Source organism: Melozone crissalis, unplaced genomic scaffold, assembly GCF_028551555.1.
Source record: "Melozone crissalis strain CALT ecotype California unplaced genomic scaffold, PUWL_Pcris_2 ptg000017l_1, whole genome shotgun sequence".
Classification (NCBI taxonomy): Eukaryota; Metazoa; Chordata; class Aves; order Passeriformes; family Passerellidae; genus Melozone; species Melozone crissalis.
The window spans coordinates 4,564,098-4,583,923 of record NW_026535795.1 but is presented as its reverse complement, the minus strand read 5'-3'; the positions used below and the strand labels follow the sequence as shown (position 1 = coordinate 4,583,923).

The 19,826-nt window shown below is 46.4% G+C and overlaps 1 protein-coding gene across 1 annotated transcript in view; it reads right to left on the bottom strand.

Annotated features, from left to right (window-relative positions):
- Positions 1-532: 532 nt before the first annotated feature.
- Positions 533-19,826, bottom strand: part of CDH4 (cadherin 4) — a 415,458-nt gene continuing 396,164 nt past the window's right edge. Inside the window, exons 10-16 of the mRNA XM_054274637.1 lie at positions 17,514-17,767; positions 14,324-14,466; positions 10,020-10,253; positions 8,350-8,583; positions 4,113-4,252; positions 2,126-2,290; positions 533-777 (exon numbers count right to left, since the gene is read on the bottom strand). Of these exons, the coding sequence (XP_054130612.1) occupies positions 571-777; positions 2,126-2,290; positions 4,113-4,252; positions 8,350-8,583; positions 10,020-10,253; positions 14,324-14,466; positions 17,514-17,767 (1,377 nt within the window). The 3' untranslated portion in view covers positions 533-570. The remainder of the gene's footprint in view (positions 778-2,125; positions 2,291-4,112; positions 4,253-8,349; positions 8,584-10,019; positions 10,254-14,323; positions 14,467-17,513; positions 17,768-19,826) is intronic.

Genomic DNA, 19,826 nt, shown 5'->3' with positions numbered 1-19,826 from the left:
AACTGGCTTAGGGTCACAGGGAGTGCTGCCCAGGATGGTTGTATGTTTGTTTTCATCACTCCTGAGATTGAAGGGAATCTGACACATGCACCAAAAGGCACTTTCAAATATATATATATATATATATATTTTAAAAACAGTGCTTCTGTTCTAAGAAATTCAAGTTAAGACAGAGTGCCTTTCACTCTCTTTAGTCATAAAGCAGGTAAACGAGCAATATCCCAGCTGACATTAAAAAAACAAAAAAAACCCAAAAAGAAACCTGCAGCAGAGACAAGTGTTCATGCGAGACAGCTCAATATTCTAGGAAAAAAAAATACAACAGAAAAAAATGAAAAAAAAAAAAAGAAACCTCCTATATCACCACTAAAAATAACAATACAGTCAGCAGGGGATATTAATTAAAAAAGCTGCCACATCTGTACAGTTCTTGCTCCTGCATCGGCTCTTTTCGTTAACGTTGTCTGTGGGTTCGTTGTTTTTTTTTGTTTGTTTCTTAATTTTTTTTCCTCCTTCTTCTTTTTTTTTTTAATTTTTTTTTTTTTTTTTTTGTAACAAGATGAGGTCAGTTTAATCTTCCTCTCCTCCCCCGTACATGTCAGCCAGTTTCTTGAAGCGGGGCCCCCAGTCGTTCAGGTAGTCGTAGTCCTGGTCCCCGGAGCTGGAGGAGTTGAGGGAGCTGACGGAGCCCGCGGTGGAGCCGCTGCCCTCGTAGTCAAACACCAGCAGGGAATCGTAGGGGGGGGCTGTGGGGTCGTTGTCTGCTGCACGCAGGCCCTGGGGGGGTGAACACATGGAGTTAATGCCCACCGAGGGGTTTGAGGGATGGGGGGATGTTTGGGATCCCTGCAGCACAGCTAAAAGGGAAAAATGAGCGTCGTGGAGCTTCCCGGGCGCAACTCCAGGTAGAGACCTCTCAGCTGCCCCCAGCGCAAAACCCAGTAGCTCCCAGTGTCCCTAAAATGACTAGTTATTTCCAATTGTTTATTTACAATGATCCATCCTGGCTCTAAAAAGCTTTCTGTCCTGCCAGTGTGCCCTTGCTGGGGTTGCCTGTTGCGATTTCCATCTTAGCCAATACACCAAAAACCAGCACCCTTCCTCCCCCACCAATATTTAAATTCTGGTGTTTTTCATTCCTTTAGGAAAACAAAATATAAAAAAAAAAAAAAAAATCACTCCTGGCAAAATTGTGCAATTAGGACAGACGTGGGGTGTGGAATCCTGGGCAGAGGGCTGGGGAGCATTGCTGCTCCTGTGCAGCGTGGGCAGCAGCGTGGGCAGGCCATGGAAATGGCCTCGGGATATGGAGAAAAAGAATTGCTTTGCTGCAGAGCCCAGCGTCAGGAAAAGCCTCATGGAATAGCCCTGCAATAAAGCAAATGTTCCACATTCCCACCTTCAGAGGCCCTGACCTCAGTGTGGGGAGATGGAACTGGTTTCAGCAGCAGGGGCGTGTGTGAGGAGAGCGAGTCTTCATGGATGTGTGTAAATGTGAGAGAAGGATGGGCAAAGGGACAAAGGAAGAAGGGATTTTAATGATGAAAATGAGAAAAGCACAGCAGGAAATGCATGTAATAATAGAATTAAATGGCTGTAACATTTATTTTTCTGGCTTAGGAAATGGATGATGTGCTTTGTCTCGGAGGAAATAATGCATTGATTGGTTTGTAACCACTCAATCACTCAAAACTAAAAATGAGATAAGAAATACAAACTGGATAGATATTTGTACAGGCAGATAAAGGAGAAGTAATCTAAGATAAAATAAAGAAATTCTCTCTGATCTGAGTCTCTCTGTGCTGCAAACTCTTTGAGGCTTTACACCAAACAGAGCTTATGAGGAAGGCACAGACTGCTGAAATAATTACAAGTCCAGGAGCCACAAATGGCTCATTCTGCCTGGGTTCTGAAAAGCATGGTGTTTGTGACACCCACAAGACAGAAACCTTGGGCTTTTTGCTGGTTCAATGCCTTCATTAGGCCAAGCCCTGCACCCTTTGCTCATACCAATCCTTTCTGGCCTGAGCAGTCGCACTGCTTGTCCCGTGCAATCAGGGAAACCTGACTTTAGCTGGCTGCTCAAGCTTTGAAGATGTGACACAGGACCCTCTACAGCACATACCTCGTTAATAAAATCACCAATATCCCCTGGATGTGGGATTACTGGTCTTATGGGATACTGTGGCTCAGCACCAATAGGTCTTTCATCCACCCTTCTGACTCCAGGTGTCTTGTTCAGCACGTGATCCATGGTCTCTGGCTGCTGGAGCTGGCTTAAATCGTAATCCTGTGACAAATGGGAAGGCACAGTGTGAAACCCTGAGCTTTTCCTTCAGATCACCTACTCACTCCATGTGCAAACAAGTCAAGGGCTCTAATTCTGTTTCAGCTGAAGTTTGATGGCAAATCTTATCCCTGGGTATGTAGCACCTCCATCTGAATTACAGATGAACCTGACCTCTGAGGAGCTCACAAAATTGACTTCCTAAGAGTGCATCTTATAAGTTAAATTAAGTATTTAAATACATTCTGAATATTTCACACAGTGTCTAAATATTTGGGATGAAACCCTGGCTTTTGTTTGTGTGTCATAGATATACACATAACTTTTTTGATAAAATACACAATATAATGTAGAGACACAGAGTTAGTAGACATATTATTGCAATTACATTTCTACAGAAGTAAAAACATTAAAATGTGTATTGCATTTATGCATGTAGACCTTTCAAAGTAATTATGTTCTTTTTGCTTGTGAAAAATCCCAACAGAATAGGTTTCTATCATGAAATGAGAACCAGGTAATATTTCATTAAAAATGTATTCATGTAGGTAATGGTGTTTTGCTGCTTATCCTTTTGCTGTTATTTTTAATGAATCCTTCCTAAAATATTTAAACCCACTGTGTAGTTGCCTGAAACCAGATACTTCACCTACTTGGAATGCTTAGAACAGTGCTTTGTTCTACCAGGAAAACTATGCTTGTGCTCAGATGGGGATGACTGAATCTCCAGGAGCAATATTTATAAATAACTTGACAGCAACAGGAAAAAAAAGAAATGTTAATTGCAAGGATTTTTCTGTGGAATAAGAACTTTTCAAGGTTTAGGTAAACTCCTGCCTCAGAGCTTTCCATGGCAGCTCCCACTGGGCTCACCTGCTCACCACCAGGACCTCCATGGCAGGATAGGCTGCAGTGGTTTTGGGGAATCCCTAAGCACTGACCTGGAACCATGCAGGCCAATTCAACAAGCAAAAATAAAGCCATTACACAATGTACAGCCACATAATCTGCATGAACATCATATCTGAGAGTGTCCTGGGCCATTTACTCGTGTTTGGTAGGAGCGAAAAACCGGTGACTTCAACACAAGTGACCCAACTTTGCTATTTTAGCTGAGGAATGGGACAGGCAGCAGTGGAAAAGCACATCCCAGGAGTGCAGGCCAGGGAGGTTTTCATGAATATCAGCACTGGTGTCTGTAGGAAGAGCCACTGGAGGAAAGCTGATGTGTTCAGGCAGCCTGTGGCTCAGGGCTCTGTCACCCAGCACAGCTTTGCCACCGAGCGCTGCGTCGCGAGAGAAAACCCCCAAATCTCTTTAGACATTTCTCACAAACCATGTCCAGAAATTAAAAGAAAATTAAGGCACATTAGAGATGATTAAGTAAATGCAGGGAAAGCCCACAGAAGATCAAGCAAGCCACAGGGGTGGGCAGGGCAGTAGCTGCTGGCTGGTTTTACAAAGATCTCTGGTAAAACACACAATTTTAATGACTTAAATCACAGAAATATGGTTTGAACATGAGTGTCAATGCAGTGATTTATAGTCCTTCTCCAGGAAGGTGCCTAGGGGGTAGAAAAATCCCTGTGGCACTGTCCCCTTGGCATGGTTCTGCTTGCACAGGAGAGTGTCCCAGTAATATCCTGAATGTCCTGGACCTGCTGTCCCTCCACCACACCAGGGAAGCCAATAAAGCTGCCTGGCCACAAATAAATGAACACAACCCTTTGCATGTATTTTACTAAAAATAATGTGGTTTCTGCATTTTTTTGAGAGTACAGATTGCCCAGCAGCTCCTTGGCCACAGCTCAGGGTCTCTCCTCACCTGATCCTCCTCTCCACCTCCCTCCTCATCATACTTGAGGATGTTGTCCCTGACGTCGTCCTCGGGGTCGATGAGCAGCTGCTTGGTGTGCCGCTCCTTCTCCCGCCGCTTCATCCACACCACGAACAGCAGGACCATGGCTGCAACGGGGACAGGCTGGGTCAGCTGGCACCTCCTGCAGCACCAGGCCAGGCTCAGGGTGTCCCACCTCCTCACCTACCCCCGCCCACTGCAGAGGACCCCACTGGCTGCTGGCAGGAGGAACAAAATGTTAACCTATTGTGTGGTCTGGTTTTTAAAGGAGAGATCAGTGAGAGCTGTAAATACTGTGACAGATTCCCACTACAAACGTTTCTTTAAGATCCATCACTGATGCTGATTGAGCTGATATTAATCAGGAGTAAAACACACAATCAAAGGAGAAAAAACCAGAAAGTGTGAAAACTGCAGCTCTCTGAAAATATTTGATCTGAATCCTGAGGTTTCAGGATTAGATTTCCACCTTTATTTTATTCAGGGATATAAAGATGGAGGGAAGAGAGCTGCAGAGAAGGAAACAGGTGCAGATACCCAACATTTGTGCACAAGGGGCTGTTCCAGCAGCGTGGCACAGGTTCAGCCCGTTCAGGTCATGAGCCCTGACTGTGACAGTCTCTGCTGTTTCCTGCAGTTGGCCAGGCAAGACTGATCTGGGGAGGATGCACAACACTGAGTCCTGTAATCCAATTTGGCCTCCCTCATATTCCTCTTTGGTCCATGAGGGAGGCTCTTTAGACTTATGAGATCAGATTAGCCAGGACATTAGCACATGCATTTGGCCATCGACTTGCAAAGCAAATCTCAGATCATCTGAAATCCTTTCAGAGAGCAGGGCTGGCTTTGCAGAACGAGGGAGAGCAAATCTGGTAGTACACGGCCAAGCTCCTCAGGCATCAGCATTTGCATGCCAGGCTTGGCCACTCTCTCTCAGCACAGTAACAGCGAGAGATGAGCAGTTCTTGAATCATGAGAAATTTTTATTAAACAACTTTACCCACAGGGAACACTGGCTCACTGCTCCACAACCTCAGCCTTCAAAGGGACACCCACGTCCCAGGGGCTGGCTGTGTGCTCCCTGTGAATTACTGCATGAATATCTGGGAACTCAAGTCTCCACTGACATAAGGCAGCCAGATCTTCTCCAAGAACGTGTTAATACGTTTGTTTTCATTCTCGTACTCAGTGGCTGCAAATAATGCCCTGAACAACCAAAGTTCAGCCTGGGCAGGTGCTGCAGCCACACCTCCCACTGCCTGTCCTCCCCTCCGTTCTCCAAGCAAGCCCCACACCGAGCTGCAGTGGTGGCAATTTGCAGAAGGGAGAAATGGATGGACAGTGGAGATGGGAAGAAATGTCCCAGGTTCATTTCACCCTCAACTGTGCCAAACCAACTCAGCCAACCAAGCAAACTCAGGCAGGATGTGAGACCCCAAAATTTGGGGTTTTTAGCTGAGACCATAATCTGAGGACATCGATGGACATCCAACCTGCAGGAGGATGAGGTTAGGAGGATCCAGATTCTTCCTCCCAGCACCAAAGTGTTTATACCCAACAGGAATTCAGTAAAATGAGTGAAGAGGACTGGACAGCTAATTACTGCCATTGTGTGCCAACTGGCACATCCCTGCCTGCCAGCTAACAGAATTGTTTTCAGATAGTTCAGCATTTCTTTAATGCTTATCCCAGATCTATTCAAGAAAGAAAAAAAAGAAAAGGAAAGAAAATGTAACTCTCATCTGTAATATAAAACCTCAGCTATTTAGCAGACTATTGAAGTCTTTTTTTCATTGTTCCTTTTCAAGTCTCTCACAACAAGATACCTGACTGGTCCACAAAGACAATATTATAATGGTTACTGAGGTTTATCTTTTTATTTCCTCTTTTTTTTTTTTAAATGATACTTTTTCATGCACTTGTGGAAAAAATGGTGCCATTAATGCCTTTACAGTTACCTTGGAAAAAAAACCACCTTCAAAGTGTCAATGGTGGATGTAGTGCACTCTCCTTCCTTTTATTCACTCTGCAGAATGGGAAGTGCTATTACTGCTGTTAGAACCATTTTTGCTCTGCATGTACTTTTCCTTGAAATCTATTGTCTTCACCCTTCACAATTTTTTACTGCATTGCTCTTCTAAATGTGTTATTTGTGCAGCTAATACATCAGGTAGCAAGAAGAAGAAAAAAACCCCTTTGAGCAAAGGTAAAGGCATAAACTTCCTTCACAGGAGCAATCTTGGATCTGTCCCCTTGTTTCTTCTTCCTTTTAAAGTCATCCAACTTTGACCTGCTGACTCTAAAATGGACAAATAGCACAAGAAAATCCCTCTTCTGCCTTTTTCTAGGCTATTGTTTAGAGGTCATGATATGAAACAGACAGAAAGGAGGCAAAACACTGGAAGGATGTAACTGTAAAACTGCTCATTGCAAATTACATTTTTCATCACTGATACAGTGCTTTGCAGCTCTCCAAGATAAAAAAAAAAAGTCAATTAGAATTACAATGAATGTAAAAATAAGCTTTTGTAATAAAACCCGTAATTTAAAATGGGATAATGTATCTGAAAATGGAAAGAGGAATCTCTTAAATCAAATGTCCTTCAGCTGAAGTTAATTTCAGTCAATAGGATTTTCAACCGTTTTAAATTGTGTTTTAGCACTGGATTTATACAAGAGCAGCAAAAAGACAACCTGTGTTTAATCACCTCTGGGTGAGCCCAAACTTTGAGCCCAGGGGCAGCAGCAAACCTGCACAGCAAAAGGTGAGGCTGATGAACACCTTCATCTTCATCAGGGTGTGCAACCATGGTGCACCAACAACCACCCTGGCTGAAGGGAGCAGCCAAAGCTGGGAATGGGGGCAGGAACAGGAGCAGCCAAAGCTGGGAATGGGGGCAGGAACTGGGCACCGTGGCTGGGCACAGGGATGGATGTTCCATCAGCTCAGCTGGGCTGCACAAACACCCAGCCCCTTCCTCACCCTCCATGCTGATCCAGCAGATCAATCACACACCAATGCATTCCCAGCACCAGCCCAGGATGTGGATGAAGCCCAGGGTGACCCATCCTCCTACTGTACCCTGTCATGGCCCCATGAGGTGACACTTGGAGCATACGTTGCTCTGTCTGTGCTCTGTTAAAACACTCTGAGGGTAAATATTAAATGTGATTTAGCACCATAACTCCCATTAGCTTTAATGAGAGTCCCATGGATTCATCCTGTGTTTCTTGATTAATATTTACCTCATTGTTCATTTCAGCGCTTGTTTTTATCTATTCCTACTGTGCCAACTCCTGCTTGAAGTTATAATGATATAATTTTTACTTTTTAGATGTGCACACATGGTTATTGGTAATGGTCATAGAAGCTTGGGACTCCTGGGCAAAAAGGAGAGTTTTGCCTCAAGGAAAGGGATGGCCAGTCCTTCTATGTGATGTATCCTCCATCATTTCTGACAAACGGGGAATTCTTCCTCTAAAAACACTCATAATCTCCCCAATCCGAGGTAATTTTAAAAGCAATGGGAATAACTACCATTCCTCTTTTCCTTGGAACAACCAGAAAAACACAGTTATGCACTGGCTCTGCAAGGGACTAGGCAGACTCTCATAACCAGTGTATCTGGTACTGGGAACCAGTATATCCACAGCCAGACAGACACATGAGCTGTGGGAGAATCTGACAGAGAAATCTGGAAGGAGCCTTCAACCTTTTCCTGCAAAATGTGGATCATCCTATCACACTCACTACTTACAAGTTGTTGTCAGGTGTAATAATGTTTGCAAAGCTACTGGAAGTCTTAGAAAGACAGGTCTGACACAGGCAGAGCTCATTTTGCTGATGCTGCGGTGAAGGAGGTTTGAATGCAGATGTGTGAACCACCTCCCCAGCCCAAGCTCAGGGACCTGCCCTCTGCATGGAGCTTGAAAAATACAAGCTATAGGAAAGAACAACAAGGAAATGCGAAGGAGGGTAGATTTAGAGCAGATTTTGGAAGAAATTCTTTAGTGTGAGGGTGTGGCACGGGTTGCCCAGAGAAGCTGTGGCTGCATCCACAGCCAGGTTGGATGTGGCTTGGAGCAACCTGGGACAGTGGAAGGTGTCCCTGCCTGTGACAGGAGGGTTGGAACGAGATGAACTTTAGGGTCCCTTCCAGCCTCCAGCAGTGTGTGTTTTCAGGCCAGGCCCTGTGGTACTCACTCAGCAGGATGATGATGCAGATCAGGATGGCAATGATGGCCCCGGTGCCCAGCCCCGCGGCAGCCACGGCGCCGATGGTGGTGCAGTCGCCGTTCTCGTCACACGGGCACACCTTCACCTTGATGACTGAGGTGTTGTACAAGGGGGGGTTTCCTGAGTCCGTCACGATGATGGGCACGTCGTACACTCCTGCTTCCAGGTACATGATCCGCAAACTGAGCTGGGCATAGTCCCCTGGAGACCGAGACAGACAGCCAGATGACAGGCACTGGTAGAGCCTTGCAGCCACACCTGTGCAGGCTTCTCTGCCAGAGCTCTCTTCTGAGCCCTACAGAAGAGCTTAGCAACAACACACCTGGGCAGGACAGCTTCAAGCCTCTGCCCCAACAGTTTGGCCAACAACCAGGCTGTGCTTTGCCAAGTTCTGTGTGCTCTCACTGCTGCACTCAGCTACCTGCATGCCATTTGCAAACCCACTTGCATGTGTTCAAAACAGCATCAAACACAAAAAGGAACACATGGATAGTGCTTCCTGAGGCTGGGCTGGCCCTGGCCACTTGTGCAGGTTCTGTACTCATTCACCCTTCCCCCTGTGGATTTTGGGCACTTGCTGATGACAGGCACAGCCAGGTAATCCCGTTGTGACTGAGCCCTGAGCTGTGAGGGCACAAGTTATTGCCCCTGGTCTAGCACCCTCTGCCAGACCTAAGCAAGAGGGACCAGCATTGAAGCCGAAACCAGCCCACAACTCCATGATGTTTTCCATTCTCTGCTGAAACTGCCAATAAGCAGAGCAATTAGGGCCATTTGTGGTTGCACGCTGCAATATAAAAATCCTTCACATACTGGTAATCTTCACACTTACCTAGCCCTCCTGGTTCCATGGTAAATTAAAAGGCTGCCTTTATGCAATTATGGTCAGAGAAATGAACATTGATCCTGATTGTGGCTTATGACAATTACACTGGAGGAACATAAGGAAGACTGATAATAGCTTTTTTCCCCTTGGCCATTATGGATGATTTATACTCTGCTCACTACTGATAACTGTTCATAATTATGAACTGCATTAAAAAAAGCCAAGTGCCAAGGCTCTTAGAGTTATACTGCAGGTCTGATACAAATCATTCCTGATTAACTATCTTGTCTATAATGTCAGCCATAACGTGCTTTAAAAAATAAAAATCGCATTAAAAAAAAGTGGGAAAGTTTTGAATTCGGAAGCCACGTGTGGGGCTCATCAACGAAGCGGAGCCCAGATGTGATGCAGACATCTTTTCATAAAAATCCTTTCTTTAGGATTTTCCTTCTGGGAAGCTGAGGCCCCAGAAAAAGAATGTAAACAATGGTTATCTGCTGCTGTGGAATGCTACAGGTGCACCTGTGATTGGTGGATGTGTATAATTAATGGCAATCAAAGACCGAGCTCTCTCTGGGACAGAGTCGGAGAGAGCTCCTTTGTTATCATCCTTTTCTATTCTATGCCTAGCTAGCCTTCTGAGAACTTTCTTTCCATTTCTTTTTAGTACAGTTATAATGTAGTATAGATATCATAAAATAATAAACCAAGCCTTCTGATCATGGAATCAACATTCTCATATCTCTCTTCACCTCAAAACCCTTGTGACCACGGTCACACGGATGAGCTCAGGACTGCCTGCCCCATTTACCATTGAGCCTGGAGATGGTCCAGTTCTTCCTCACTGCAGAGGGCACGCTGGGCAGCTCGAACACGAAGGGCCCCACGTTGGGGTCGATGTCGGCGTCGGCGGCCGTGATGTTGATGACATTGAGGTTGGGCTTCTCGCAGATCTGCGCCTCCTTGGGCAGCAGCTCGGGCGCGTTGTCGTTGATGTCGATCAGGTAGATCTGCAGCGTGCCCGTGCCGCTGGCTGGGGGGATTCCTGCACGGGAAACACCGACCTGTATTGCCAGGAGGAGCTTGCCCAGGGACCACAGAGACCCCCTGGCTCTGAACTGAGGCTCATGTGGACAAACAGACTTTTCCCACCATCTCCCCTCTCCAGGCAGATGCTCGTGCTGCTGTAGCACAATGTCTGGGGCTCTAGGGTCACCATCAGTCCAGCGGGATGGGAGGAGCAAGCAGAGGGATTGGCAAAACCACACACCAGCCCCCTCTCTGCCTTCCAGGGCCAATAAACCAGGATTTTCACCTTCCCTCCCTGGACCTTATTAGGGACATACTGCACTTCCATGGTCCCTTGCTTTATGTGGTATAAAACTTCCCCAAGCCTCCTAATGTTGCTGTTTTTCACTCCAGCAGAACAGGAGGTTGAGTTCTGCAGATCTGTAGCCTGCAGCAATGCCCCCAGTCAAACTAAAACTGCAAGCAGGTGATGCCAAGCTGCTCCTGCAAATCTTGGTAATGGCTGGTTTGAAGAAGAAAAACCATTAGAAAGAGAGCTGACAAGAGGAAGAAGAGGGCTTGGAGGGGAGAAAAACCTACATAGTGAAACCCATCGGTCAGCATTTACTGTAGCACTTGCTGGCCAGTTTTCAGCTTTGCAGACCATTACTCTGCTTCAAAGAAAGCCCAGCATGTCCCATATCCAGCCCCAGCTTTAGTGGTGAGAGGTCCCTGCTCAAAGCCCACAGTGTCAGCCACCACCAGACCTGCTGGGTGATGCCACTAACCCCCAGCAGCAGCGTTAGGTCCCAATTTACAATTCCCCATCCTCTCCACGTCTGTCCCAACCAGCAGGGATTTCACAGCACAGCAGTCCTGGTCCTCCACCTCTTCTTGGTGGAGACTCCCATTTGTCAGACTAATGACTACTCACACAAAGTAGTATCTGCCCTGGCAGGAGAGAACAGCCTTCCCAGTAATGGCACAGTGTTTTTCTTTTCTCTCCCCACACATTTATCTGGCAGCTCCGTGTTGGCCTGCCCTCTGCCTCCATGGCTTCAGCAATTCTTTTTAAAGTTTGTGTTTCCAGTCCTGGCCCTTCTTCCCAGTGCTAGACACAAAGCTACGCAAACCACTTCCCCATCAGGCTTCTGCTTCCACAGACCTTCCTTCCCACATTCCTTTCTCCTTGTCTCAAGGGAGCCTCAAAAATTCTGAAGGAGCCCTGGAAATCCTTTTTTCGTGGTTTCTACATAAGCTCCTCAATCATGGACTCTCATCCTTTCATCCTGTAAGCACGGGGTAGGTCTCCCTCTAAAACAGTGTCTTTTGATAAGCCTTGAAAGCTTCTGGAGAGGCAGACAGCTCACCAGGACACTGGGGCTGGACATGAAAACTGACCAAGCAAAGTGATTTTACTGCTTTCACATTACCCAGAGTATCTTCTGGGATAAAAGCACTGTAACCTCTGAGACAGACTGAACACAAACCCTCAGTCCTGAGAGGCACTAACTGGCACGTGGCTGAAATAACCTGCAATTGCTGCACGCACAAATGCACTTTTGTTGGGCCATTGAGTATTGTTGGGATCTGAGTCCTGGTATTTTTGTTTCTTTGTGCCCTGAGTGCAATTCCGGAGCAGTTTTAGGAGAAATGAGAAGTAAACAAAGTTTTAACGGCCATGTCCTACAAACTATGGAACATTTCAAATTATTTCAGCTGTCTTATATGGAGAGAGCAAGGACACAGAGCAGGTGCTGATGTGCAGTGAAGGATCCTTGGACTTTGTCCTCAGGAGATGAGGACTAAAACAGCACCACTGACTCCAGTGGAGAAGCTGGTCTGATCCCTGAAATTAAGACTGAAATACTAATGACAAAAGGAAGAAGAAAATACAACTTCTGCATCTACATTTAGCTGTTGCATTCTCCATCACTGCCTTTTTCACAGGGCCAGTGTCTGCCCTGTGTCTGCCCTTCTTCCCTTGCCTTCTTCCCACAGCAAGGTGTAAGCCAAGGTTTTCATGCTCAGCTCTTTGTTTCATGAAACCTGCTGGAATATGACACATTTAAGCTCTCAGCTTCCCTGGGAGATTAGTTGAAATTGGCTGAGGGGTTCAAACACTGCCAGGCTCCACTCTTGTGTACACAGAGTGTGATCCAAGGGACTCTCTCCTCAGAAACCAGGTTAAAGCCATGCTCTTGATTAGGATTCCCTTTTTGCCCTCCTTACACTGCAGCCAAGACTTTTCTTCAAGACAGCACCTCTACACTGGAGCCCAGGGAGAGAAAGAAAGCACGTCCAAGGAGTATTGGCTAAACTTCTTTATCATGTACTGGGAACAGCAAAAAGAACTTCAAGGAAAGAAGATGCTGCTGCTTCTTCAAGAAAGAGAGAAAAATCCCCAGCAAAACCCTTGACCCAAAGCTTTTCTTTGATGCTGGAGAACCTGGAACTTGGGAGCAATGTGGTAAGAGTCTATTAGCCTAGATGAAACTTTAGCTGTTATCCTAAGCACTCTAGACAGAATTTTAAATAAGGTGTTGCTTTATGTGCATTTTAATGGCTGCAATATACCAGTGATAGATTAATTTTTCAGAATAAAGAGATTTATCTAGGCCCTCACTTTCTCAGCTGCTGAATGATGGATGTGGAGGTGCTGATGCACTGCTGCATCAGCACCACAGCCAGGGAAAGGGGTTAACTCCACATCACACTGCACCAAGTGCTTGGCATTTGCAAGGTCAGATGGTGAGGATTAGGTTGATAGGTTCAAACTCTACCCCTGCACCTGTGAACAGCCTTGGCCTACTCATTTGACCTGTTTTGCCCTCTGGCTTTTGCAGATCACCACTGGATCCATTTGAGAACATTCTGAATTTCCCTGTCCTGGCTGCCTTCATGGAGGGGAATCTCAGGACGGGGCTGTGGGGTGAGTCCTACCATTCATGGCACAAAGAAGGGACAAAATGCACTTCTTGGTACAGCTCCTCAGCACTGAAACTCTCCCATGAGTTCCCCTCACCCCTGTGACCTGGGATGCAATGACTGAAGTGATGCATGGAGCCCCAGAGGGAGGAAGTTTTCATTAGCCCTGCAACCACCACCAAATCTGCTCATAATGACCAGGGCACCTCCAGCCTGGGGGATCACACAGACACTGCCCTGGAAGCACCTGCAGACTAAAAGCAATATATTGAGGTGCTCACAGCCAAGCCCAGACTGAACTGTGCTGCTGAAGCAGGGCTCTGGTTTGAGAGCAGCACCCTGCAGTGGGAAATGACGGTGGGTGAAGGGGAGGAAGGCCTTCTCCTTGTCCTGGGAAACTCCTGAGCCTTTTCCAGATGGAGGAACTGAGGGATGAAATTCCAGCATGGCCACATTTGGGTGTGGTTAGCAAAACTCATCAGTTCCTCCTAACCAGGATTAGGAAAAGCTGAGCAGCAGCACTGGGCTGCCTGCCCTTGAGTGAGGCCAGCACAGCTCTGAGTGCTGACTGGACCAAAAACACTGAGTGATCTTCAAAGCGAATAGCAAACAAGACTTTTCCAGGAGATCCGAGTGGCTTTGGTAACAAGCACAGCAGCACCCAGATGATCTGATGATGGCTGCACATTCAGGCAGGCAGTGGCCAGAAGGAGCCCAGCTCCAGTGACAGACACACCTTTTGTGAAAGCCACCACGGCTTCAACAGATGGGCTTATTTTCAATACCCTCCTGCCATCCCATAAAATTATTTCTGGTTTCCTGATGGAAGGCTTCCTGAATGCTGTGATCAGTGCCTTTGGGAGGATTACCAGGACCTGTGTGCTCGGCAGCCCCTGGACAGCACATCCCTCTGGCACTTTTTTAAGTTCAGGCTACACCGCCACACTGAACTCCCCAAATCAATTTTCCATTTGTCCTCCCCTTCCCTTAATAACACTCCCCGTATACTGTGCACATTTAATTTACTCCAGCAATTTCCCATCCCACTTTCACATTTTTTGACCATAAAAACCTGGGAAAAAGATAACTTATACTGACAACTCTGTCAGGGCATCATTTCTCTTAATGCATCACATTAGAGTCTTATTGAAGCATGAACAATGTGAAGCCTGGGCTCACCGTTGTCAGCCGCCAAGAATGTGGCCTCGTAGACATTATTCTTAATGTAGTCTGACTCTCGATCAAGGACAGCAGCAGTAGTGATCTGACCATTTGTGGCATTAATGTTCAGCCAGTTTGCAGGATCTGACAGCTTAGAGTATCTACAGAGAAAGGAAATAAATACATGGCAGTCTTTTCACTGACATATCCTTAATATTGCTTGAAATACGTTTTTTTTTCCTGGACTCCTGACCTGTGATTCAAAGGACCTTTGGATAACTGGTTTTGTTGACAAACACAATGCTAATTGAGTATCCGGTTTTTGACCTTTACAATTATTCAATTTTTCAATTACTTTAGTTTTAAAGGTTCTTCTTTCCACTAAGTGCCACTTACATGCCAGTTTCCTGCTGCTAGGAGAGGGCATTTCCTGAGGTCTCTGCAGCTGAGCGCAAATGGGGTCTGCAAAGACCATTGCATTCATATGCCTGAATTAGAGGATGGATTCCTGTTTTCTCCTGCTCCCGACCCTGCCCTTCTGAAAACAGCTTTTTAAAGTCAAAGATATCCCTGTTTTCTCTCCATCACTAATAAACAGCAGTTTGGGAATACCACACTGTCAGAGTTACCTCTCAACTACTCAGTCAACTCACAGCTGTGTTCTATTCATGTCCCCATGCAACCAGCTGAGAAAATGGGGTTTTTTTGGGCAAATTTTTCCTCTGTTCTCCAGATCAGTGTGTTCAGTTCATCCTTGCTTGTCTTCTTGCTTTTCTGCCTCCCAGTTTGGTACTGTTTGAAGTGAGATGGACCATAACTATCCAACTGGAAGCTAATAAATGGCCAGACTATAAATTACTGAAATAAGCAAAGAGAAGCTGAGCTTGTTTCATGGGTAACTCAGACCTGCTGATAGTTTTATATAATTTGTCATTAGATATGCAGGTGAGAGCTTTACTGGCTTCTGGTGAGTATCTCTTTCCAGAATTGGGCTGTTTGAAGCAGAAACTCAAAGGGAAACCTGAGCGGAGTCAATCCATGTGAAGAGAAAAGCAACACACAGCTGCACAAACTCCTGCCAAAGGAAAGAATTACATTTCATGGAGCTAGACTCTTTGGGATGTTTTCATTTCAATACCACTGCTGTGAGGCTCCTGCCCTTTCTCTGCTGAATGACCAGGGATCCAGTTTCAAAGCTGGCTTTGTGAATGTGTCTGTGGCTAATGAGGATAACCTGAGGTGTGACACTGCCCATGCCAAGCTGTGCATTACTGGAGATGCTCCTGCTTCCTCATCTTCTATTTGTAAAATCTCTATTTCATCAAAGGCTATTTAGAGACTGAAATCTCTATGCAAGGCTCTAGCAGCTGAATCAGCTCTGCAAAGTGCTTATCATGGATCTGTAGGTTTAGCCTTTTGGGGATCTTTTTTCCTAACTCACCAATGCCAACTGTGAAGTAAAAAATAAAATATCTTTTTTACATCTGACAAAGACAGGACCCCAAAACCACCCCACTGCTTCTTGCAGAGCCTGGGCATTGGCTGTCCTGACGCAAAGAGAGAGAGATTCCAAACACTGGGGTTTGGAAATGCTGGTGGATGCACAAAATGCATGTCCTGAAAGCCCTAGAAAGAAACAACCCAAGTAACTGGCTGCTCATACTCACAGGAAACTCTACAAGACCCTGCACATGCCCTGTGCAATGACAGCAACAGCAGGAACTCGTTTGGATTACAGATCACCCCCCTCCAGGTTAGAGGGAGTACTCAATCACAAATGAGTTGTTCTCTCCTCTGAATGCCAGCCTTGGTACAGACATCAGGGAAATAAAGACCCTTCAAAGGCCAATATTTCAAAAAGAACATAAGAAAAATGGGCTTGTTAGTTAGGACGGTCTCTTTCCTCCAAAGTCACAATCCCTGTCTAAAGACAACAAGATGAGGCAGTGAATAAACTACCATTTTCTAGACCCGACAGCTCTGTGCCAGGTGAAATATTTCAAACTCTTCCTGACACAAAATGTCACAACTGATGCAAGTTTAAGTGGCCTCTGCCGTGGTCATGTCGTATACTCAGGTTTTGCCAAAAATACCACAGCTCTTACAGACTGGGAGCAAAAAAGAAAACAATTTCTGTGGATGTAAAAGTATCCAAGATCAGGAAATGCATTTCCTCTCTGCACAGAGGGAGCTGAAATAGTTGTGAAAGTGTCAGAAGGACTCGTTCTCACCTACACTTTTCTGCCAATTATTTCCTGCTGGGAAGGTGTGTGAACTGGGGTCCTGGACCCTGCATTCAGTCCCTGCTCTGCCCAGGTGGGACAGAACAGAGTGAGTGACACCCCCTGGTCACAGCACGAATTAAAAGTGATCTTAAACTGCTTGGATAGAAATCTGACTTGTACAAGGTTAAAATTTTTCCATCTGAATCCCATTCATAGGGAAAGCAGCTAAGGGAGGTTATGTTAGGGAGCTGCTCTGAAGAAAAAGGGAAGTTTGGAACAAATTGCACCTGCTGGGAGCAAGGGGAGATACAGACCAAGTGCCAATGGTCTGTGAATGGGTGTTTGACTGCTCAGGCAACACTGAACAATCTGGCACTTTAAAAGCCTGCCCAGCAGCTGTTTGTCACCCCAGTAGCCTTGTTCTGAACTAGCAACAGCTCCTCTTGCACTGCGCTTTTAAGCAAGGTTGAACCTAAATGCTCTGTAAGCAACACAAGGCATGATTAAAAATCCCAGCCATTCCCTTTGAAAACCCAGGCCTTTCTATGCCTCATTTTTCCCCCTAAAAACAGAAATAACAAAGATGCCTTTTTCTAAACCTCTGTGTTTATGAAGTGCATGAACCACATAGGTCAGAGCACCCTGGGTGAGGCAGAGCCAAAGACTGGGTACAAAGAAGCCCTGATCTCTGTAACAACACAGAATTCTGCTTCATTTGAAGGTGTGATCTGCCCCACAGCAAGCCAGTGACCCAGGCTCCAACTCTGTCTGCTCTCCTTGACCCAGCTGCTCAGAGCCTGCCTTACCTGGAGCAGGGGGCTGTGAGTTTACAGACGCTCGACTGCAGGTGCCACTCCCTGCCAAGATCTCATCCACATCCCACCAGCCACTTTGGAAATCAGCTCTCAGCTGCTTGTCTCCCCAGATTCGTGCAGCTGAACCCCCCCAGCTGCAGGGGAGCCCCAGGCTGCCTGGTGTCCCACCTTACTGCCTGCTGCATGAAGCGATCGGGATCCACCGCCGAGAACGTGGTCAGCACCGTCCCCGTGGGCACCCCTTCCTCCAGCCTGATCAGCTTGTGGTTGGTTGGGAAATACGGGGCCTCGTTGACATCTGTGACCGAAATGGTGACTCCTGCTGTAGACTGGAAGGACATCTGGATGCCACTGGCCAGGGGAGCTTGGTTTGACACCATCACTGTCAGCATGAAAGCTCTGTTCATCTCGTAATCCACTGCCTGAAACAAACAAACAAGCAAGTGTAGAGCCAAGCAGAGAATAAATTCTACCTTCTGGCTGGGAGCTGCAAGACTGGAAGGCAGATGATATCAAAATCATTGCCTGATCTTGCTTCCTCCTGAGCTCAGTCGTTTTGAAGGTGTAAATCCAGAGCAACTTCACTCCAGTGGAGGATTTGGCCTTTCAGTTTTTGGAGGGTCAAGCAGTTAAAAAAAAATTCCACAAAGGAAAAACTGCAAACAGCAGGGAGCATTTGCCCTGTGTTTTTTCCCAATGATAAGCGGTTTCCAAAAGACAACCTGCCTGTGAGAGCTGAGCATCAAATGAACAAACCCACCCAGGGCTGCTCTAATGCAACAGGTGGAGCCTGTTCAGAGGGTTGGGATGAGCACTTAGCGGTGCCATTAGCACTGAAACTGCTGACTGTGGAACCAGGACAGTCTCTGTGGACTCATGAGCCTGAAGGGCTCTTTATTTTCCCTCTTAAATGAGTTTATAAGCAGAGGTGGAGCTGCCAGGAACAATCCCTGGTAAGGTTAAGCAGGTGGTCCTTCCAGTGGGACCTCTCATCCCCCTGCAAGGCACCTCGTGGTCTCTGGAGGTTGCCTACAGCTCTTACAGCTGGGTTTTGCTGCTGGGAGGCCACAGATCTCTGCTCAACACACACATGAAGACAATGTGTCTGTCCCAGGAGCCAGGCAGAGTGAAAAGCCTTTGCTGGCACGACTGACTGAGCCCAGTATAATAATAATTTCTAAACCATCCCACTAATTATTATGAGGGAAGTTGCTAATCATCTGCCAGGGAGGCTTGAGTTATGCAGGATCACACCTCTGCTTGTTAAAAACTGCTTTGCCATGATTTATAAATTTAGAAGCATATCCATCCTCCCTAATACCTTCTCCAGCGCTGAGTCTGCAGAGCACTCACTCAGGGTGTGAAACACCACAGCTACACCGACTTGGACAGGGATTTACAGCAGCAGGAGCTGCCTGCCATGTCCTGTTTAAAACCCAGTATTGTCAGGAGGGAAATCAAATCATAGGAGCTACACGAGAGAAACAAATTTCAGGGGCAAGAGGTAAAGCAGCGGAATCTCTCCTCGATTGAAGTGCAAATGTTCCCCATGCTAAATGGCTTCCTGACAGGCAGGGCCAACATTTAATAAATAAAAGGAAGCATAAAGATTCCCAGTACACCCACCCGTGCTGACTCACGGACTTGTGCTGCATTCAAAACCAATGCATGCTAAAAGTTCCCATTTAAACCCTATTCAAGGCCTTGAAACAATTTGACTAATGCATTTCCTCAATTTCTTTTCACACCCCCTCTAATTTATATTCCTGCAGTTTTCTTTTTTTTTTTTCCTTTTGTTTTTTTCATGCTGCTCTGTTTGCTAGGCTGTCCACAGCCACTCTGCACCCAAGGGGGCTCAGAGGCAGCTGGGGGCTGAGCAGCTCCATGGGGAATGATGGGGGCAACTCAGGACACAGCTCTGCTAGGATGTGGCCTGATGTAAAGTAGTGGGGTTTTTCCCCCCAAAAAATGTAGGGCTGCTCTCTCAGCTTCTTCCTCTTTCTTCTGGTAGCAACAAAACTTGGGCTGCAGAAAGAACATGCAAGGAGCAGAGCTGGACCAGGATCAGGCATCCCAAAGGATGTCCAGGAGGCATCAGTGTCACCAAACAGTGTCCACCACACTTCAGTCTGCAAGACAGAGCTGATCTGCTCATTTCTCCTGTGTCCACTGAATCCTATTTTACACAGCTTAAAAAAATAAAAAAAAGGGAAAATCAAGAGTCTGTGCTGTCCTGGCAGTTTGGACTATTGAGCCCCATGGGACAGCAGCCCCTTGCAGCCACTGTCCAGCCCTAAGGCAGAACTTCTTTCACACCTTCATAAGCAATTTCTACCAGAACTGTTCATATCTCTGCTCCCCAAAACTGCCTCCCTCTGAGGATAAAGGTGCACAGAGCACTCGGGGTTCCTCACACCCTACTCACCCCTGCACCTCCATGCATCTCACTGGAAATGCTCTACACTGGTCACTTGACATGGT